Below are 21,852 nucleotides of genomic sequence, written 5' to 3'. Positions count from 1 at the left end.
GTCAAATTTTATTCCGGCCACTGTCAACCGCAAGATAAGATTTAGTGTCATTCTCCCACCACGAAGCATTTTATCGGAGTAACAGAAGATTAAAAACATAATTTCGCCGAGAAAAGCACAGCGCAGTCCATCTCTTCAGGTAGATTACTTTATTGATCTACGTATATATTCCTCTCACACTAACGCACGCTGTTTTAAAGAAGAGCGTGGAGCAGCACTGAACAGATTTGAGCAGAAAGAAGAGTGGAGGTGCAAAACCCAGGGTGAAAGATGGGACGTTATTTCAGCATGTAAAGTTTTTCTTTTTGTTGTTTTTACATCATCCCACACTATGCATCAAGGGGATTTATATTTTACATAAGAAAATTATTTTTAAAAAACAGACTTTTACTGGAAAAGGGGAAAATACTACAAAGGATAAATGGTGGTGAAGTGTGAGGAAAATAACTGAGCTCTGGTAATCCGCCTGTATCCTTTTAAATTCTACCTCACCCTTATTACTGTACATACACATCCGGGACGTGTCTGCACACCATCAGCCTCACACACACACACGCAAAACAGTGGGTCACTCACAGAAAATACATATGAATATCTACATCCATTCATAATCATCCAAGACATGCAAAGGCAAGAGCATGGGTGGATTCAAGGGTCCGTACTCACCTATTTAACCCTTAACACTGAGAAATGTTAAATGTGATTTGGAAGGATGGAGAAATTGTGAGAATCACAGCTATTACATCAGCTAATTGACAAAGACGTCGCTTGAGTCTTTAATCCGCGATAGTGAAATCCCATTAGGATTCAATAGTTGAAAAAGAAATATTGAAATCAGCTTCAGTCCATTTAAAAAAGAGAGAAAAAAAGGTCAAAAAAGTCCAGAATTTAGAGCAGTTTTTTTTTTTTTTTTGTATTGTTTGTTTTTTTTGGATAATTCTTAATTATTTTGTTTTTGTCATTTGGAATCTAATCCAGGATTTAAAGGGTAATTCCACAGGAAAACATCTATATCCAGAACGCCTTTATCGTGGTTGCTCGAAAGTCCTACTTCCCATCATCTTCGTGTAATGAAGAGGAGCGCCATTAAATCTCCTTCAGCACAAAAAATGGAAATACAAAACAAAAAGAAGAAGAAGATGGACAAAGAAATGAGTTATGTGACTTTCTTTACTTTGCTATGCATCTGTCTATTTCTGTACCTCTCTCTCTGTAGCTTGCACAGCACACACAGGCACACACACACACAAATTATTCCGTCACTTTTAAGCCAGCGTAGTACAATAAAGCCTCTATTTTCTTTGTAAATCACTTCTGGAAAATCTGCCTTTTGTATTTCAGTAAATGTGAACAGTCAAAACAGTCCCAATGCAAAATAACTAGCAAGTCTGATGCAAGCAAGTCAATGAGGTGTGAGTGGCAGGACATGAATACATATATGTATATACATATTATTTTTCTTTACACGGCAAATGAAAAAACAGCAACAACAGAACAACGTACGAATAAATAAGTGGATGGAGTCAGAGAGGGTGGGGGTGATGGAGAGGGGGAAAAAAGGATGTACGGAGAGGTGAATGAAGCCAGGTGAGTGGAAAAAAGTGAAAATTATGGCGGAGGAAAAAAAGGGAAAAAAAATCCTCTGGATGATAAAGCCAGGCTTTTTGTTTTTTTAGTCCATTCTCTTTGAGTGCTTGTGTGTGTCTGTCTGCAGAAATGAGAGTCAGTTCAGAAAGATATGAGACAGAGAGAGCGAGAGAGAGGGAGGAGAGAGAGGAAAAGAGGGCAGCAAAAAAAAGGGAGGCAGAGCACCGTATAAGCACAGATGACACCCCGACAGAATGGACTTTGAATTGTACTTTGACACAAACAGTGCGTCTGCCGCTCTTGAATCGGACCTTTTGCTCAGTTTGACCTTCACCTGATACACATGAAGCCAGCAAAAACTTGGTTTGCCAGCAGGCATTTCCTCTAACGAACAGATGTGGAGTTTGGGTGTCTGTCAATGTGCACGACTGCTAAAAAAATAAATAAATGAATAATCACGTGAGGGTGTGAGGAAGGACGTCGTGTACGTGTGTGCGGATTAAAAAGGGGAGGGGGGGGGGCGTTTTAGATGTTTTAATGGAAGAACAGACTTTTTGTGCAACAACATGAAAATGACAAGACGATCAAGACGCGTCTCCATGATGACGACCGGAGAAGGTGCTTGCTTGATGAGTCACTGTGGTCCTGATTGAGAAGAACACACTCGCACACAAAAAAACCAAGTCTGAAAACACAGATGGAAGTGGGGGGGGGGAGGGGTGACGTAGAGAGGACATGGCATGAGGCAAGAATCAGCTGAGAGCTGGATGGGAGGGGAGCCGTACCCAAGCTAGATCGGAGGCCAGTGAGCGTGTGTGTGTACGTGCGTGCATGTGTGTGCATGTCAGGTGTGCACCCATACACAAAACACCTTGCACACACGGAAAGAAAAAAGGAACAAAAGACTTTGAGACAGACACTAAACACTAAGTAGACCTACCTATGGTTAGAATTAAGAATCGGCCAAAAAAGATGCATAGGATGGTGGGAGGAAAAAAGAGAAGGGGGGAAAATAGGAAAAAGGTACAAAAGTGAAAAAGGCATAAATAGAAAATACAAGCAAGCCAATTAAAATGACTCTACTGGAGCTTTTTAAAGCGAAGAAATAAAAAAATTAAAAAAAGAACAGGTGGAGTCAAAAAGTAGCCAAAGTTACGGGTGGACAGTGACTGGAGTGGTGGGGTTGGGGGGAGGAGGAAAAAGGGGGGAGGTGGAGGAAGGAGAGAGCGTGGGCTGCACAGGGATAGAAAAGGCTGGAAGTGATAAGAATGGAGAGGAAAGCAGGAAAGAATGAATGAAGGGGAGGAGGGGGGAAAAAAAGAGGATAAAAGGGGCCAAAAAAAAAAAATCCCCGTCCTCTTTTTCTCTGTCCCTCTGCCTCTCTCTCCCTCCTTGTCTCGCTCATAAACAGAAGAAATTGTTAACCAGGTAAATGGCGAAATAGATAAGAAGACAGAGGACCGAGAGAGCGAGCAAATGGAAAGGTAAAGCACCTCCCAGCAGCGCGATGAGGAAAAAAAAGAACAAAAAACGAAAGATAAAAGCAAATACTCCAGTGGCCTCCGTTGTCTCCAGTCTGAGTGTGGAAGGGGGGATTGGCTGTTGCCAGTTGTTCCCCTTCCCCGGCTGCCTTCTGCTTTCTTCTTTCTCTCCTCCCAAAAAAGACTTCCCATCCAGATGACAAAAAAAAGGAGGGGGTAATAGAAAAAGAAAAAAAGCAGCAGGCACAGACGTCCTCTCTCTCAACTCTGGTCAGAAATCACACGCCACTCACACAGGTTAGACATTGTTGCAGTGGCAACGCACAGTATCACCAATATTGCTCAGTGGGAGGAAAAAAAGGCATTGGGGTTGCTGCTAGTCAAGCACTGCCTACCTCATGAGGAAGAATACTGAGCTGGAATTGCTCTGTCTCCCCTCTCCCGCCCATTCCTGCGAAAAAGATGGGAGGATGGGAGGTGGGCCCACTCACTGCATTAGTATTCATTGAAAGAGTGTGAGAGTGAGAGAGAGAGAGGGAGAGAGACATGAGGAGGTGGAGGAGGAGGAGGAGGAGGAGAGGGGGTGCCTTCCAACAAATGTCGAGGAACCAAACCGGTGTGTGAAACTGATAAGAGACTGGCTCCCCCTAGAGTCAATCATCAATACACGAGCAAGTAAACTGGAAGCACTGGGAGCGCCATGGGAACATGCAGCACGGGGACCCGTGACCTGACTTCAGGTCATCCAAACCTTTGATGTCAGAACCTGTGAGGACACTTTCTCTGCCTCGGTTTTGCAGCGTGCCTCCCAACGGCATGGCATTACTGTAATCCACTTACAGAACAGTTCAGTGCTCAGTCTTACAGATCAAATTTGCTTTTCTCTGAAAGGGTTCCTGCGTGATGAAGCACCGTTATAAACCGATGGCGGACAAAAACATCAAAAGCCTTCTGGTCCATATTACCAAATTACAGGTGAATAATTACCTTGCAATGAAGCTGGAGGTGGAATGCATGTGAAAGAGGTTCAAAATGTGGCAGAGGACAAGCAGTTACTGCAGTTTTTCTGTCCATAGGCCAGACTTTGATGGACATGTTAAGATCAGATCTGTGATGACCGTTTACAGAGTTTCAGGTATCTGTGGAAATACAGTAAAACACAGTCAACTCTATGTTTTCACTATATACAACAGAGCAATAGCCCTAACCAATGCAGATACCTGACCTGGTCTCATATTTATTTTTATCTGTGCACATTCTGTATATCTCATTTCTGTTATTTATTATGATTAATGCTTGCTTTTTCTTTAAGCACCGATGTGGGACAATTTCGTTATACTATTGTACACAGTGTGACAATAAAGAGTTAAAGTTCTATTTATCCTGCAAAGTTCATAAAGAAAACACCGAGCAGTGCCGGACATAAGCTCGTCTCTGCATACCTGCATATGTATTTTCTCATAACAAGGCGACATTACCAACGTGCGTGTTTTAAATTCAGTCCAAGTTACCTTTAGCTGTTGCAGGGTAAAAACCAGTGGCAAGGAGGAAACGATCACGCAGTCAACTTAGGAGGACCGGTGTAACTTTATCGCCGCCTTGTGGTCGATATGTAACAGATCGACTGTGCGGTGTGTGATTTAGCATGCCTGGCTCCAGGCGTGCGCCGCTACACTCACAACACAGGTCAAAGATGGCAGCGCTGTCATCGCCGCTGCGAGTGTGTCGCGGAATCCTGAAAGAACTGCGTGCAATTCAGGGACCGAGTTACAAAAAGTCACTAGCTTACAACTATGTTATGGACCAGTTTCGCAAGAATAAGGTAAGCATACCAGTAAGCGCGCAAAACCTAATGTTAGCTCAGTTGCTAACTACTGCTGCACTGGGCTCGCACGGCAATCGTTGGCTAGCCCGATAACTATTGAATGAAAACGTTTCGTTTTATTGGCGTTAAGCGGACATATTTAAGCCGTTTACAGCAGTGCTAACAGACCTGTTGCCTAACATGACACTGAAAAGTGGTTGTTGTCTACTTGACACGTGCTTAAAAGCTGTAAGCAAGGTGACTGAAGCAGAAGGGCACGCAAACGTTAGCTAGCAGCTAATTAGCCTAAGGTGACGCTTTAAAATCATCAAAATCGTCGTTGATTCAAATTGTTAGTGTTTTTCACTCCGTGGAAAACTGTAAGTTAAATATATTTGTGGGGGGGTTTTTAAACCAAATATATATGTACTGATAGTCATATAATTTTGCATTTAAGTTAATTGGAACCAAAGCTGCTGAAACTACTCGCTTCATTAAAGCAGTCAGTCCAGACGACGTTGTCTCCATCTAAGCGATTCTGTATCTCTATTTAGCCGTACAGGCATACACTGTGTTATTAATGGTTGGGAGAGTGTGGCTTAACATGGGGGTTGAATCTGCAGTCACTGAATCAAAACAGCTGGGAGGAACTCTTGTTTGTCCTTTTGCATTTATCGTCCTTTAAAGGCATCCCAAGGCATTATAATGTATAGCTGCTAGTCTGTGGGGACTAAACTAAATGCATGTTGTCCATGCAGCTGTTAGAAATCCTGAAAGGGGGTGGGACACACACACAGATGAAAGCATACCTGTTTATCATAAAGCGGCTATTTTCTATGCTGATTCCAGGGTACCTTCTACTTTTTTCATCTGTATTTTCTTTATGGTGACTTTTTTTGTAAACAACACTAGACGAACAGTTTCTGTCCCCGACTCTTACTATGTTATTGTTTATCATCCATTTGTTTCTTTTATATTCAACCTTTCACAGGTGACTGGAGAAAGGTACTGCCGTGCCAAGCAGGAAGCGCACCATGCCTCACACACATACCTGTGTTTGCTAGCTTCCACCAGAAACCACCTGGTCCTGCACAATCTTTACCATGGCAAGGGAGAGCGCAGCCCAGAAGAGGTGGCTAGTCTCGTGGGGCTCAGGTTGCCCACCCAGCCAGGAGGCAAAGGCTGGGAGAAGTGAGGACACTGGACTAACAGTCTTTAAAATCTTAAGAGTTGTGTGTGTGTGCGTTTGACACATCTGGACAGTCGACCTCATGTAAATCAAACTCTTTGACAGGTTGGGAGTTATGTTATGTGAACTGTCTGAGAGATGATTTTACCAGTGTTCAAAAGGCGGAAAAATCACTGTACTGTGAAAATATAAGCTGCGGTTAAAATCTCTGGTTAATATATCCCCCCCACTACTTATCCACAGCTCTGTGTGTGTTTAAATGCAATGATTAAAAATAAATGTAAGTACATTTTTACTTTTGACTTATTTCTATTAAAACCGAATCATTTTGACACCTTTTCTGGAAGGATGTTTATACATTATAAAACGTCATCAAACACGTTGTGTTATTTAAACTGTCAGTTAAATAAGTCCTTTATTTTGATTTCATGTACTTAAGGAGCCGGTAAATACACGTCATCAGAAGCTGGGATATTTAGCACACACTGTTAAATATGGCACGCAGTGGACAGACTTTGCTAAGACTTATTAGCAAAACTCCTAATCAAAACTCCTAATCACTGCCTTATAGCCAATGAAAGTCCCCCTATTACGCCTTTCCTTATTTTCTCTCATATGGGCACTCATGGACACTTCATTAGGTACAGTTGTTGAACTGGATGTTAATGCAAATATCTAATCAGGCTGTCACATGGCAGCATATCAGTGCATGAAATGGGAGTAGTAATTTATTGAAGCAAGTGCAAACACAGAAATACAGTATATACAACAAAAATATCTGGTATGACCTTTATTCTTCAACACAGCCTGAACACTCCTGCAGTTTTCTTGTCATTTTTAAGTGGTTCTCGGGAATAGTTCTCCAGGCTTACTGAATGACAAAGCTGTCATCTGCCAAATTACACAAGAACTGAACTAAAATTTGGCCCTGCGAGGTACTCAATGTTCCAATATTAAAGTCAGTAATATCTATAATATATATGTTTCAGACAGAGGACTTACTGAGGGCCTTCAACAAGGCCTAGTATAAGATAATTATATAAACTGTGCATCATACTAAGCTACTCTTTGGAGTCCCAGAATAAAAACGTGGAGCTGAAAATAAGCAGGTTGCCCTTCAAGTTAAATTAAGAGCTCTTTGAAACTGTCAGCAAGAAGATAATGACTGAAGTAGACCTACACAAGACATCCCATGGACTCTCCCATTAATTTAGGTCCACAAACGGGGTGACGTCGGATCTTTGCCCCTCTGTTAACAGTTCCCTATACGTCGTTTTTCTGGCTAGTTTTATCCATTACACTTTTTCATAAATCCCATCCTTCCTGCTTCCCCTTACTCTCCAGTCGTGACTAACATTGCCTTCAGTCTGAATTTAAATAGACAAACCCTAAAGCAAAGCTCAAACTCTCAGTTGACACACGGAGTGAGACGTGCACTCATGTGCTGCCCCGAACTAACCCACGCGCACAGCCCAGCAATCGAGGTCCAATGCGTACTGACAAACCAAAGGCTTGTGTCAAAAATTATACTGCACAGAAAGCACCCCACAGTTTCAGGCGTCCTGGAACAGACAGAATGAGGGAGACCCTGGCACTGCAGGTCATTCTGCTTTTCCGTGGTGAGATTTTGAGGAGGTGACGTTATTAATAATGCAGCATCTCACGGTTATGCAATTAAATGCATTAACGTATGTATGCGGGGGCAACCTGGTAGTTCTTGGAGTAATAAGTGGTAGAAAATTGGTGACATATTGATAACTTGATTCTCCAATTAAATGTACTTAACGATGGTAAATGAAAAGTGGCGGTGATACAAGTGAGCGTCAAGCTAGTAAGAGGAAAACCTGTGAGAGAGAGAGAAGAGGGCGGGGACAGTCAACTACTCAGAGCGGAGGATGATTTTTTTCTTATCATTCCTTGATTTGGAAAAGGAGGAAGCATCTCCAACTTCTGCCTCCGAAAAAATAAAGAAAGAAAGAATCATTTGTGAGTCTGTGCTCACTGGAGCGTAGTGCGCGCTCTTCGCTGGAGGAGAGGAGCATCTCGATATTGCTGTGAGTTACCTCTTGCAGTTCAAGATTTTTCCAGGAGTTGAGGGACCACGTTAAAAAAAAACTCCCATACTAGAGAGCAAGCTGTTTGCAACAAACAGAAAGGCGAGAGGGAGGAGAAACAGAACTAAAGGATCGGAGAGAGGAGAGGTGACTTGGCCGAAGCGACATGTTTGGCATGTTTAAGAATTCACTCTTCGGAAACACCGAGGAGACGGAATATAAGCTGCTCAGCAGCGAGACGAAGGTAAGCAGTGTGTGTGCTCAGACAAAGCTTTCTCGTTCTCACATGCTTTGCTCCTGCGATTTCCTTCTTCTTCGTCTTTATCCTTGGCTTTACGCGCGTGTGCAGTTACGATTACGCACAGCGATTCTGTCAGATTGTAAAAGTGCGAACTTCCCCCCTCTGGTTCCACGAATATTTCACCTTTTACCTAATTCTGTGCAGGTCGAGTTATTAGACTTTCGTTTAAAATTACCACGGCGATTAGCCTGCTGCTGCGGGCCAAACAGCCTGACAGTGACCTATGAGGATGCATGCTGATCCACAGCGTGGGGGGTAAAGTGTAAACCAGCCCCAGGTTCTCCTCCAACCAACAAGGCAGAAATAATTGAAGATGGTGACGCATAATCTTAAAACAAGAACATTCACAGGGGACTAAAATCGGAAAGGCTGAGTGTTCGTGTTCGGTGTGGGTCACTGTTTCTTTCCATTATGGCACTCTGGATGCGTGTGTGTGTGTGTGTGTGTGTGTGTGTAAAACCACAAGACACAGTAACTGTCGCTGGGGTGGAAGAGGATGCTGATCAGACCTGTATGAACTCTGATACGGATTGTAGGTGCTCTGATACATCAGCCATCACTGCTGAGGAGAGTAACAAAGACTCAGCTCCACCATGCATAATGTGTTTGTTTTTCTTATGTTTACTGTAACCACACCGTGGAAAAATAACAGCAAACTCACTGATGTGTTAATAACTAAAGCCTCGCGGCTGTTTCAAGGTTATTCTCTCAGGCTCTGTGTGCCCACCGCTATAAATGTGCACGCAGTCATCTACTATTGGTCTTGACACGTATGTTTTAAAAGTATCTTTGTGTGTTTATCTCCTAAATAGCAGCTAACTTTTGGGAGAAAGACAAAGGCAGGCGGACAAACAGGATTTCCAGCCCAACTGACCAGACAGGCAGGGAATTAAATGACCCAAACGGACACAAGCAGAGTCAGATCTGTTCTGACAGCATACTTTACATCTGTTGTCAGAATCAGAAACTCAAAACCAGACAGTTGAAGCCAGCAGTATGTGCACACATAACAGTTTTTTAAAGACTGGAAGCACTTCCACTAACATTTAATCTTGAATTACAACCTTATTTTAATGGAGACCTGTCAGAAATACAGGATTGTTGCTAGTGACTCATCGTTTGTATTAACTGTCCAATGTTCAGTGTATCGCTACACTAAAACAATCTGGAGGCTCATCAAATCTCTGGACTTGATTGATGTTTAAAAAGCAGGTGCTGAAATCAGAGCTTGTCACATGATCTGTGGAGCACCTGTGTGACTCTGACACCCAACACGCTTAATTAAATCTGACACAGAATACAGACGAGCACACACACACACACACAGCAGAACATAGAGTATTGTTTCAAAATAAGATGAACTGACGAGGCACTTTAGCAGTCAGTGCTGATAATACCTTCAATGTGCTCGGTTCAGGCGCTGAATAATTATCACTGTATAAGCTGGCATCAGACAGCCGGTAAACACACACATGCACACAAGAAGAGATGCATGACAGACAAATTAATTGCACTACTTAACTGAAGTCAGGCTCTGCTTTCTTTGTGTGTTACCCATATGCAACATTAATGGTGGTCCCACTGACAAGCTATACAGGGCAAAAACCCCTGTAATTACTATGCAGGAGCCCGGGTACTCGTCACAAGTTAAAGCTTCACAGTAATGCAGTGTTATCTTGCATGTGTTGAGGAATAAATATGCCTATAGGGTCCTCATAAGGCCACTACAGAGGATTTCAGGTCCTCTTGTCGGTTTCAAATAAGATTATGAGGATGAAAAGGTGTTGGTATAGCAAAAGGAAATGTTTTTTAGCATCTGGGGATTTGATAGTAGACCAAAAATCACTAATTCAATTTGTAAGATGAAGGTATTTGCATGATATTTTTAGATTTGAATGTCCCTCCAGGGTAGAGAAAACATGCTCAAGAAGCCCACATAGGATTGAGACGGTGCAGTGGAAACTGTGCCCCAAGCCTGTTTCCATTGTTGCTTTTCTTTGTCGCTGTTATCACGTTGAGATAAACACCTTATCTGCAAAATAAACGACATATTTCACAGAGGCCAGCAGGTTTAAGTCACTGCAAATCATTCAAAAGATAGTGGATGACAACGATATAATGCAGTTAAATTTCAGTGCGCGGACCTAATCTTACAAACGCAGAAGCATGTGCACAGCGTGACCGTGTCAGTGAGTGAGAAGCTGCTTTTGAAACCTGCATCACTCCATCAAAACCCATCCAAATTCCTGCTCCGCCGCATGGCTGAGTGACTGTGCTCCACATTAACCCCACTTAATCATATTTAATGTAAAACTGTTGCATCATATTAACGCTGTGAAAGAGAGCGCGCAGAGTGTGTGTGTTTTCTTCTCGCATGTGCTCTGTTATGTAAGACCATGCGTCTCTTCCCCATTATTCTATGTAAGCCGACGGAGCCCTGCAGAGCAGAAGCAGAAATTAAATCAAATCAGTATAAATATGTTTCATCTGTACGTGCCCACTTTGGTCTCACACACACACACACACTGAACTCTCTGTGTGTAAATCTCGCTAGTTCAGGGCTTCTGTCCTTAGAAGCAGATTGTCAGCATCAGTGTGTCAGAGGTGAATCATATCTGGGCTTGACCTCTGCTGCTCCCATCCCCAGGATGAGAACAGTGGTGTTTGCGTGTGGGTGTGTGTGTACAGAACAGGAGGTCTGCATTCGTGCAGCAGTGACTGGCCTGCCGATGCCTTAAGCCTTCCTCCGATTTCCTTTTTCTTCCCCAGGATGGAGTCAGCTTTGAGGTGCGACGGTATGATGCTGCCAAGTTTGCTGCTGTTTCCTCTGAGGGGCGAACCTTCGACCAAGTGACGGGAGAGCTAATGAGGAAGCTGCTCATGTATATTGGCGGAAGCAATGAACAAGGTAAACCAGGTGGAGAATAAATCCTTCAGGTGGATCACGTGCCATGTTTGCTGAGAATACCAAATTAAGTTTGAGCCCACCTTCAGATACTTTCTTTCAGCTTTGCTGTCACCTTCCAAAAAATATTTAGTGCCAATAAATAACAGGCACGAAGCAGAAACTGACTGGACTAATAACTGCTGCCAAGTCATAGTTTTCATAAGTGACAGACCATGATGATTTTTTGTTGAGTTGGTGGTTAATCTTGGCATTTATGAAAGAATAAAAAGTATTTTAACCTGCTTTTTTCAGTCTAAAAATATAACAAATAACACTGTTATTTCTCATATTGCTGTTTTAAGATCTGTGCATCTCCAGAAGCAAGTTTGAGCCAACAAAATTTTATTTATATAGTATAATTCAGCCCCCCTCAAGGGGCCTAACATTGCAAGGTAAAAACCTTACAATGTTAAAGAGAAAACAACAGAATTTAGACACAAGCGTTTGGAAACAGTGGGAAGGAAAAACCCTGTTTTAACAGGAAGAGAACACCAACAGAACCAGAGTGTGGGAAGGGAAGCAGCTGGGGGTGAGAGGAAAGAGAAGCGTTAAAAGGAGAGCTTGAAGAGACAAAGACAAGAAGTTAATGACATGCAGTAATGGTAAAGGCATTAGAAGTGAAAAGAACATCTCAGTGCATCATGGGAAGTTCTCCAGCAGCCTTAGCATATAGTAAAATATCTCATGGTTCAGGACCACTCGATCCACCTCCAGCTATAACCTTTATCAAAAAGGAAAGTTTTAAGCCTAATCCTAAAATACTAAGGTATTTGACCACCTTAGTAGCATCTCTGAGCAGTTGTTTTGGCAGTTACTTTCAAACATTATCAACAGTAACTTTAATTTTAATGATCACTGAGATATTTAAAGAAAAATCCATGCATAGAATTACAAGTAAAATCTAAAGTTTGCCAGCTTTGCCTCAAAGTAAGTCTTTTTACAGGAAGTTAAACTTCTACCACCATCATTGCTGTTGTTAAATTCTGCAGTTGATTTCAATTCAGGATTCTTTGAATGCATTCAGCAAAAGAAAAAAAGTGGGCACTTTGAAGCACCCTAAAACAATACAAATGAGCATAATGGAATCAACACATGGCTCAAACTTTAGGGCCAAACTTATCTTAAATAAACAGAATATTTTTACATAGAATTTAAATGGGTTGACTTTAGGTGACTCACAGATACAGATACAGATGTTCTCTGGTTCCCTGCTGTAGTTAAGCAGTCAAATAAAAGATAAATAGAAGTGCAGTGTGAAATAGGCATTTATTTCACTGTTGGAGGTGTGATTTACATGTGCTGCTTTGCAGCGTCTCCATTATTGTTATCAGTGTTTGCGTTTGCATAATTTTGTTACATAGTCCACAAAAAAGTGCGCAGTTCCTGACCTTTAGATTTGGGTAATGCCGCTTCAGGGAGAGAGCTTCTCTGCTGTCTCTTCCATCTTCCTCCTGTTTTTGAAATTCCCTTTCTGTCTCACACTTTAAATCATAAGGTGAGGCCATGGGTACAGCAGCTCCCATCATAGTGACTGTGTACCCGCGAAACGATGGGGTTTTCTCTCGCCGCTTGGTGGTGGCCATCCGCATTCCCACCAGCTACCAGCAAGAACCCCCGACTCCCACCGACAGTGCCATCAGGATTGAAGAGAGGCCCGGCATGACCGTCTACGCTCTGTATGTGTCATTTAAAGTGGTTCTATTACTATTAATATTTGATGTGTGTTTACAGAAAGTGCTTTGAAATCTTTTTCAATTTGCAGGCAGTTTGGAGGCTTCGCAGGGGAGAGCGAGTACAGAGCAGAGGCCCTGCGTTTGACACGTACCCTGGGCGAGACGGCCCCCTTTCAGCGTAAGCAGTACTTCTGCTGCAGCTATGACCCGCTCAGGCCTTACGGACGCAGAAATGAGGTGTGGTTCCTACAGGAGGAGCCATAGACGGTCACATCTCGTGCTAAATTCTTTATTCATTTTCCTCACTTACAGTCATGTAACCCTAAAACTGAGTTTGGGTGTTTACACAAAGGGACAACTTGGGATTCGGTGGAGTAGCATTTTTTTCTCATTTCATGACATTTTCTCCAATTTAAAGTCGTGAAACTGGCCTAAAGTGACCGAACACTTCAGAGCAACTATTTGGAGTTCTGCTTAGAATATTCAGCAATTTAATATAAAATAAATTCCATGAGTTCAAACAGCATCCACACTGCTGCTCAGATGTTTGGGGTTGATTTGGATTCATCTAAGATATCACGCAAGCAAACAAAAATGTTCTATATGACAATTAATGATTAATGAAATCGTGCATTATTTATGACTTTCAGTGGAACATCTATCTAGACCTATGGTGGTCAGTGTTCAGCAACCATCCATTAGCACATTTTGTTCCTTGATACAAGTTTGTGTTAAATCATTAAGTGATAATCAGGAAAAACTCATTTCGTTTCACAGCTGAATTGCAAGTGCTGATTCAAGAATCAACAGCATTTGAGTGCTCTTTTTTTTTTTTAAGGCTCTTTAAGCAGGAAACCAACAAAACCAAAGATTTCATAAAAAGGTGTTTGCTACTTCCTTAACAGAACAGAGCAATGTGGTTTTAACTGGAGCAGAAAGAGAAGTGGAAGGCTCTGGTAAACAGCTGAGAAAGAGGCCCGCGGTGCCTGCAGTCTGACAAACAGATGCCTCCAAAGTCCTCAGCTGGACAGTTTCATTAAGTGATTTTTTTTTTTTTAAATAGATGAATTAAAACCAACTTTACTGATCTTCATCGATTCTCTAATCAAATGATGAATTTATCTTTTAAAGTGATGGCTGCTGAAAATGGGCCTCTGTGTCTCTACACAGATATTGCATTAAAAATCATTAAGCACATTGAAAATAGACAGAAAACATAAAACTGAAGTGTTTTTCTTTCCCCAAAACTTTTTCTCCAAGATGGGGAGGGTACACTCACTGTCCACTTTTATAGATGTATCTGTTCAACCGATTGCTGGTGCAAATATCTAATCAGCCAATCACATGGGAGCAACCTTAGTACAAATTGTGCATCCACATTGGCCTCCACCATCATCAGATGTCAATCCAACAGTCTTTGGGATGCAGTAGAGCAAAAGATTCACATCATGGATGTCAGGCCAACAAATCTGCAGCAGCTGTGTGATGCTGTCGTGTCATTATGGACCAAAACCTCAAAGGGAACGTTTCCAGCACCTTTTTTAATCAGTTGAATGCAAAAGGAAGTCCAAGCTGGTAGTCGGGCGTAGCAGTGAGTGTAGATCTAAAAGAAATTACTGTTAAATAAATTGGAAAGTGGGATTTTTTATAGGCATAAGACTCAGAGGATGATCGAATCTAAATCCAAACAAATCAGTCTCGTCATTTCCTTTTGGATTTCCGTGTTTGTCCTTGAAGGTATATAAAGTCTCAGTAGCGCTCCCATCTCCATGAATACACACGCTCCACACGTTCATGCTAGTTTACAACTTAGTGATGACTACAAAGAAATGTATAGCATTATTTAACGTACACGGTAGTAAAAACCACACGTCCTTTTCCTGAGTAAGGAACTGGAAAAAACAGGAGTTGAGCCATACAGTAGAATTAGTGTTTATAATCAGTGGGTGCGTCTCTGTGAGTGAAACCTAGATACATAGCCACTGGTGTCGCTCTAAACTCTGTGATTATGTATTGGTCCTGAAAGTTTGTGTGCAGTAAATATGTTGTGTTTTATTGCAGTGCATGATAATGCAATCATTACTTATTAAGATATTTAAACTGTGTTATGTGTACAGTGTGATTCTCTGTGATAAGACTGACCACATTGTTCAGATTTGACAGTGTTTAATAATATAATAAATATATTATTTAATTAGAGTGTGGATTATTCTTATTGTCCATCATTCCATTATTTGTAAGAGTCAAAGGGTATGTGAACAACTTCCTAGGAAGACCAGCAACGCTGTTTGACTTCATCAGTCTCACATCACTATGTTGCTTGGTGGGCATTTCTTTATGCACAACTGAGGACCCAACACAGAATTTCAATAAAGGCTAGCTTTGACTTGGCCACTGCTTTTCTTTTTCAGCTGTTCTGTCGTAGATTTGCTGATGTGCTTGGGATCATCGCCCTGAAGAATGACCCGGTCTTAGCTGTCGGACAGACGGAGTCACATTTGACTCTAGAATACTTTACAGAGGAGTTTGTGGTTGACTCAGTGACTCTAAGGTGCCCAGGTCTGTGGCCGTAAAACAAGCCCAAACCATGACACCTCCACCACATTTGACGGTTGGTATGAGGTGTTTTTGCTAATGTGCTGCGTTTGGTTTTTTACCAAACATTTTCTTGTGTATTTGGACAAACAGCTCCACTTTGGTCTCATTTGTCTGAAGAACATTTTTCCAGATGTTTTTTGATTTGTTCAGATGCATCTTTGCAAACCTAAGCTGTGCTGGTATGTTCTTTTCAGACAGACGAGGCCTTTGGTTCTAAATAAGCCGTACTTGTTTAGTCTTTTTTATTTGTACTGCCATGATCTTTAACATTTAACATGTTAACTGAGGCCTGTAGACTCTGAGATGTAGCTCTTGTGTTTTGTTTTTTTCTTGGAGTTTATCTGAGCACTGGACTGTCTGACCTTGGAGTTAATTTGCTGGGACATCCACCCCTGTTAAGACCGCCAACTGTATTGAATGTTTACCACGACTCAAAAAATCTCACTGTAGAATGATGGACCTTCGGATCCTTTGGAAACATGACCCTGATGCGTTTCCTCCTCAGCATTGTGTTAACTCTGATTGCTCCAGACCACCAAACTGACAACACTTCTGCTTTTACACACATGCTCAAACTTGCTGATTATAAGTTAATCAAATCCAGTTGATTAGCAGCACTATTGCTAACATATGGAAGCAGTAATGTGTGTTCACACGCAGGTTTTTACATACTGCTTCTGCATTCTGGCTTAACTGTATGTTAAATAAATAATGATACTGTGTAATATTTCTTTTTGTTTGTCTGAGGCTCTATTTGATTTAAGATCTATGCCATAAACCCGGCATAAATAACTGAGGGTTTAAAAATGACTAAAGACAAAAAAGGGGAAATTTAATAATTGACATTTATTAGATTTTTGACAAATTCAGCAAAAAGAATAAGAAAAGAGATGTTAATATACAGGCATTTGATTAAATCTATCTAAAAGAAAAAAAAACCCCTCTAACCACCACAACTATGTGCAAAAAGACCTTCAAACGGGTGCTAAATGATGCACACTGAGCAGAATCAGGGATAACGATCTGCACTCAGAAGCTTCACCTGCAGGCAAAATACTGGTGAGCCTTAATAAATCAGTGTAACCTGTAACCTCACACTAGGTTAATTACTGAAGGAGAAGAGTTCTGGTTTCAGCTTGGCTCTGCAGACAACAACACAACAGAAGCTCAGAGTACAGCACAAGGTCATTCAGATAACCCCGCAGGTGACCTGTAACGTCGTTATGCAAGGCTGAAATATTGCACATACACAGACTCATTTCATAAGAAATCTTTCTGAACAGCTTTTCGAACATTACGCCACTCTTTTTGATAACCACCCTGTAAAGATACTCAATTAGAACTGTGAGTTTAAGGTCATACCATGAATGAAGTTACTTAGACTGAGCACAGGATCATACTGGTCACCAGTCTGTGTGTCTGTGGGAGCCATAGTATGAGAATCAGTCAGTTATTGTGTCGCTGAACATTAATGAACACAGTTCTGGTTTTGTATGTGGGAAATGACTACAAAGCTATAATGGGGAAATACAATGCACTTGCAATCATACATAACTGTTCTTAGTAGAAGCTTATATTATTAATAATTACATGAACTGCAATCAATAAACTGCTACAAAATGTTTTGGTAACAAATCTGTCTTTAAAAATACATTCTCCAAATCCTCCCCCCCCCCCCATTCCAGCTGGGACGCTGCACGAGTCCCTGCGTAGGTGCTGAAGAATCAGACAGAAGAAAATTAATCCCAATTGTTGCTTTACAAGTTGTCCACCATTTAAATGACTTGATGTAATATGGAAAACACTAAAACGTCATCAGCTGTTCCATTTATACTCCCTCCTCCCAAAACAATAAAAAAACCAATCTCTCATCGGGAAATTTTAATTGACATCTTTTTAAGCCCTATATTAATTGCATTATCTTATTGCAGTCTACAAAAAGAAAAAAGAAAAACCTCACTTTAGAATTTATTTAGGATACAGAGGATGCAAAAGAGGAGTGTCTTGGAAGTGACGTTGCCCAGGTTTCAGTTGTTTTTCTTTTCAGGGAAGTTTGAAGAAGGTGCGTATGGTGGAGGTCGCTCCTGCACGCAAACCCAGAAGATGGTTTAATATGATTAAAATGCCATTAAAGAAGAAGTCACATGTTGCTGAGGTAAAGACATCCAAAGCAGCTTACCATGGGCATGTAGACATTGTGTGGATTGCTGGGGTTGTAATATGCGCTGCCCGCTGCTTCAGCCGCCTTGGCGTTACCTGTGCATAAAATGACAAAAAACTGTGAGATAAAGACTGACTAATGACCACAGAACATACTCTAGAACAGTTCCTAACACTGTAATGACAAAAGATGCACAGGACAATACTTTATTAGTCACATGAAGCGCAAATGACAACTTTTAAGATCCTCAAACCTAGAAAAATCTATTGGCACAAGGTGATGAAACACAGACTGTTTTTAACCGAAAATCCGAAAAGTTGCTAGAAAAACAACAACATGAGGGAGAAAAGACTGTTTTATTCCTTGACATTTTTATCTGTAGAGAATGAGACATCAGCACCCCCCTTTTTTCTATTTTTTTCTCTTTTTTTTTTTTTTAATGGCAGGCTTTGAAGTGATTCATGTTGAGGCAGACAGATCCGATCTGACAAGTGCAGTGGCACAGAGGAAGAAAAAAAAAATAGGGAGCGCGTGAAAAAGGGAGAGTGAGAGAAACAGACCTGGAGGTGGTTGTGGTGGTGGTGCTGTCCAGTTCTGAGGGGGTGCAGCCCAGTTTTGTGGTGGCCCAGGGTACGGGGGAGGAGGGGCCATGTAGTCAAAACCAGATGGGTACATTCCTGGAACACAGATGGCCGACAGAATTTTTTTTTTTTTTTTAAAGATGCAGTTTCAAGGTCACAGGGGGTTGCAGCCTGTTTGTATAATTATTTACACAGAAAAACAGATAAAGAAAAAAAACAGGACACTGACAGAGAGAGAGGGACAGCGTGATTTGTGCCTCGAGGGTTGCACATTTTTAACTTATGTGCAAAAAGGCAAAAAAAAAAGTGCACTTGCATACAAATGCAAGAAAACAAGGCTACAAACTATAAGTGCTTTTATTGATTATGAGGAAGAAAGGAAAAAAAGAAAGTGAAAGAAATCTACAAAATAAAATGCAGAACCTGGAGTTACAACAGCACTGACTAAAAGATACATTTTAAAAATCACTACTTATGTTGCCGCCGGTCTTCAGTTGAATCAGACATTTAAAAATAGATCTACAGACAGCAAGACTGTGTACCTGCAGCAGCAGGTGGTGGATAAGAGTAGGGCATGTTGCCAGCAGCAGGGGGAGGCCCCTGGTAGAAGCCATTCTGCTGGGGAGGTGGTGGGTAGGGATAGCCTTGAGGAGCAGGTGGAGGTGGGCCATAGCCATTCATCATACCAGGTGAAGGGTAACCATAGGCAGCAGCTCCATTCTGCACCGGAGCGCCACGAGAAGCTGGAGCACAGAAAGAATAAAAGTGATTTTCCAAAGACTCCAGAAGATACAGAGTTATCTGTATCGTAATGTACTTTGTTTCTATAAAGTGTTTTTAATCTTGAAAGTTTTTGTTTTTTTACTGCAACTGTAGCAGGTTTTAATATAGTAGGACTGCTACTTTGGTAAAGGGTTTAGCTACCTTAACACGTGTTTCCTGGTTATAAAGCAAAGGTACTGAATTTAAATGGCATACGAACCATTTGTGGCCAGTTTGAAGAGGTGCTGTCCCAACTCTATGGCTCCTCCACTGGGGAATGACATCTTGAAATGTGCCTGACCCTCCCAGCCACCTGATTAAAAAGTCAATTCCCTTTAGAGCAAATACAGAAAGCTGCCTTTTTTAACCAAAGTAAAGTTCTGAAACTAATAAACCACATTTTTCACTAATATGGGTTCATTTGAGATCGTTTTAGAGACAGACAATCAAATGATAGTGACTAAGTGTAAAAGCAAAAGGCTTCCTACCACCGGGCTCAGCAGACACTGTCCCTTTAATGTAGTTGGCTGCAAAGACTGGCTGCTCAATGCTGCAGCCCTTCATCAGGTAATAGGGGAACATGGCTGAACCCAGGCAGTCCTTGGTGTTACTGGATACAAACACCAACTGAGCCGGTGAACAAGAGATGAGGCAAAAAGATGAGTTACATAAGGATACATGAGCACATGAAAAGCAGCTGTAAACATAATAATAATAATAATAATAATAATAATAATAATAATAATGTATACTTTATTGATCCCCATGGGGAAATTACTTGTTTTTCTCTACATTTGACCCATTCACTCAGTGAAGCAGTGGGCAGCCACTAAGCAGGCGCCCGGGGAGCTGTGAGTAGGGACGGTACCTTGCTCAGGGGTACCCTCAGGGTAGCCGTTCAGTGGATTCGAACCCCCGACCTTCCGATCATGGGGTGACCACTCTACCCTACTGAGCTATCCCTGCCCCTAAACATCACGGTTGTTTCTGTTTTTGTTTATTGATAATTTGGGTAGTACCCTGTATGGTGTGAGGTACACCGTGCCCTTCTTGGTCCCCTTCAGCAGATCTGTCTTGCAGGTGACATCACTGAATGACAGCTCCACATTCTTGCACTCCCTTAAAACACTGGATAAAGAAGAGGCAGATGAAAATTAGGTCACTGCTTAGAGTAACTATAATGGAGCTAAAAAGTATGCTAACATGTAGGAACTGTATTTCGCAGCAGCTAGAAAAAATTGCTTTACAAAACATGCCAGGGGAAGAAATTTGTGTTTTACAAGATTTCAACATCCTGACTAAAAATGCTGCCAAAACTTCCTGTTTGGATAGTCCGCTAACGCACCTTACAGCCATCTTGCCTAAACCACATTACGCAACGATTTTAAAGTAGGGCCATTAAAAGTCTCGCCGTTAAAAGAACACATAACATACACAACGCCCTGAAATATACAGTAAACAATAAAACAGCTAATGCTAACATTACCTAGGCCAGCTAGCTGGAGGCTAGCAGTTGGATAGCATTGAGTTGACTACGCATTGGAAAGTAAAAGGTAAACAAGCCGAAAACAGAGGCGACAGTTAGCTAGTCAATACAATTAAACACGCTGACACTATGTATTACCCTCACCTCTCTCCGTTGTTTATCAGCACGTTGCCGTTATGCGTATGATTTCGATTCAAAGCCATGTTTACGAGCCGTCCTACGCTCTCCTGCTGCCTATGCTTAATGCTAAAGCCAGTCTATCAGCCTGACTGGAATCACCCAGAAACGTCACGAGCCTTACGTCACCACGCCGTCTGACAACTCGTGACCTGCCGTGGGACGGTAAACAATATCCACACGATCAAACAGAAGAAGTGTCTCACACGATCCCAGTAAAAGTTAGAAATATTCAGAATGGTTTCTGATTCTGTTTACGGTGGATTGTTATTCCCATCGTATTTTCCCCGCCACCCATCCGTTTTGGATCGGTGTAACATTTTTTTCTAAAAATGTAAATTTATAAATAATTAAATAAATTTGACGATAAAATGAAAAATTTGATGCCAACGTTATCACAGTTTTTTCCTGTCACATTTTATTTTATTTTATGTTATTTTATTTTATTCATTCCTTTACTAATAAATTTATTTATTTACTTACTTAGTTTCAGTTAATTTCCAGACTGGGTTTGTTCGTATCAGTTTAGTTTTATCTCTGAAAATCCACTGGGTTTTGTTGTTGTTGTTTGTTTGTTTTTTGTTTTTTTGTTGTTGTTCTTATCAGTTATTATTTGCTAAGTTTTTTGCTAGCCTATCGGAGGGGCGGGGGGTTGTTTGGGTTTTTTTGTTTTTTGCTAACGTGTAGTTTTTAATTCAAACACACCTACTTTTTTTTTTTTACACCTTTTACTTTTTAGTGTAATTTCATGTAGTATTTAGATGTAGATAAAATAGAATAATATTACAGAGTTAACAATTAGCTATTGTTTGAATGTTACATATACAAAAAAGTGAATCAAGCCAACTGTTCATCATTTTATTGATAATTTGAAATAATATAGTTACATATTGTGAGGGGTGTTTCCGGGATATTATATTGGGAAAGCACAGGTAGAGATACTCGTGACCTCCCTCATATAGATGTATTACCACATGAAATACTGGCGCAAGAGAAGAAACATTATTTTGTATTGAATAACATTTTCCAAAGTAGTGATAGAAGTATTTGG

The 21,852-nt window shown here is 41.2% G+C and overlaps 4 protein-coding genes across 4 annotated transcripts in view; 2 read left to right on the top strand and 2 right to left on the bottom strand.

Annotated features, from left to right (window-relative positions):
* The window catches only part of LOC116311568 (glutamate receptor ionotropic, NMDA 2B), a 141,840-nt gene extending 137,132 nt beyond the window's left edge, over positions 1 to 4,708 (bottom strand). Inside the window, exons 1-2 of the mRNA XM_039611393.1 lie at positions 4,580 to 4,708; positions 4,056 to 4,207 (exon numbers count right to left, since the gene is read on the bottom strand). The gene's annotated coding sequence lies outside the window, so the exon portion shown is untranslated. The remainder of the gene's footprint in view (positions 1 to 4,055; positions 4,208 to 4,579) is intronic.
* Positions 4,697 to 6,440, top strand: fmc1 (formation of mitochondrial complex V assembly factor 1 homolog). The gene is made up of 2 exons (XM_031728673.2): positions 4,697 to 4,890; positions 5,864 to 6,440. The coding sequence occupies exons 1-2, from the start codon at positions 4,714 to 4,716 to the stop codon at positions 6,065 to 6,067; spliced, it is 381 nt and encodes a 126-aa protein (XP_031584533.2). The 5' UTR covers positions 4,697 to 4,713; the 3' UTR covers positions 6,068 to 6,440.
* A 1,509-nt stretch (positions 6,441 to 7,949) lies between these two features.
* LOC116311538 (heme-binding protein 1-like) lies at positions 7,950 to 15,235 on the top strand. The gene is made up of 4 exons (XM_031728674.2): positions 7,950 to 8,359; positions 11,186 to 11,324; positions 12,859 to 13,039; positions 13,126 to 15,235. The coding sequence occupies exons 1-4, from the start codon at positions 8,282 to 8,284 to the stop codon at positions 13,298 to 13,300; spliced, it is 573 nt and encodes a 190-aa protein (XP_031584534.2). The 5' UTR covers positions 7,950 to 8,281; the 3' UTR covers positions 13,301 to 15,235.
* Positions 15,236 to 16,461: 1,226 nt separating this feature from the next.
* Positions 16,462 to 20,923, bottom strand: wbp2nl (WBP2 N-terminal like). Its single transcript, XM_031728694.2, has 8 exons — positions 20,769 to 20,923; positions 20,158 to 20,266; positions 19,627 to 19,765; positions 19,359 to 19,451; positions 18,919 to 19,119; positions 18,356 to 18,472; positions 17,814 to 17,890; positions 16,462 to 17,718 (listed from the first exon to the last, which is right to left on the bottom strand). Exons 1-8 carry the CDS (start codon positions 20,825 to 20,827, stop codon positions 17,662 to 17,664), a joined length of 852 nt encoding a protein of 283 aa, XP_031584554.1. The 5' UTR covers positions 20,828 to 20,923; the 3' UTR covers positions 16,462 to 17,661.
* Positions 20,924 to 21,852: the final 929 nt, after the last annotated feature.

This window comes from Oreochromis aureus, linkage group 4 (genome assembly GCF_013358895.1).
Source record: "Oreochromis aureus strain Israel breed Guangdong linkage group 4, ZZ_aureus, whole genome shotgun sequence".
Classification (NCBI taxonomy): Eukaryota; Metazoa; Chordata; class Actinopteri; order Cichliformes; family Cichlidae; genus Oreochromis; species Oreochromis aureus.
This window is presented reverse-complemented; position numbering and strand designations above follow the sequence as displayed.

Coding starts and splice junctions, on each gene's coding strand:
- fmc1 (XM_031728673.2), top strand. CDS start 4,714: ATGCCTGGCTCCAGGCGTGCGCCGCTACACTCACAACACAGGTCAAAG. Junction 4,891..5,863: donor ACCAGTTTCGCAAGAATAAG/GTAAGCATACCA, acceptor AACCTTTCACAG/GTGACTGGAGAAAGGTACTG.
- LOC116311538 (XM_031728674.2), top strand. CDS start 8,282: ATGTTTGGCATGTTTAAGAATTCACTCTTCGGAAACACCGAGGAGACG. Junction 11,325..12,858: donor TGGCGGAAGCAATGAACAAG/GTAAACCAGGTG, acceptor TTAAATCATAAG/GTGAGGCCATGGGTACAGCA. Junction 13,040..13,125: donor GGCATGACCGTCTACGCTCT/GTATGTGTCATT, acceptor TTCAATTTGCAG/GCAGTTTGGAGGCTTCGCAG.
- wbp2nl (XM_031728694.2), bottom strand. CDS start 20,827: ATGGCTTTGAATCGAAATCATACGCATAACGGCAACGTGCTGATAAAC. Junction 19,452..19,626: donor AGTGTCTGCTGAGCCCGGTG/GTAGGAAGCCTT, acceptor CTTTTTAATCAG/GTGGCTGGGAGGGTCAGGCA. Junction 17,891..18,355: donor ACCACCACAACCACCTCCAG/GTCTGTTTCTCT, acceptor TTTTATGCACAG/GTAACGCCAAGGCGGCTGAA.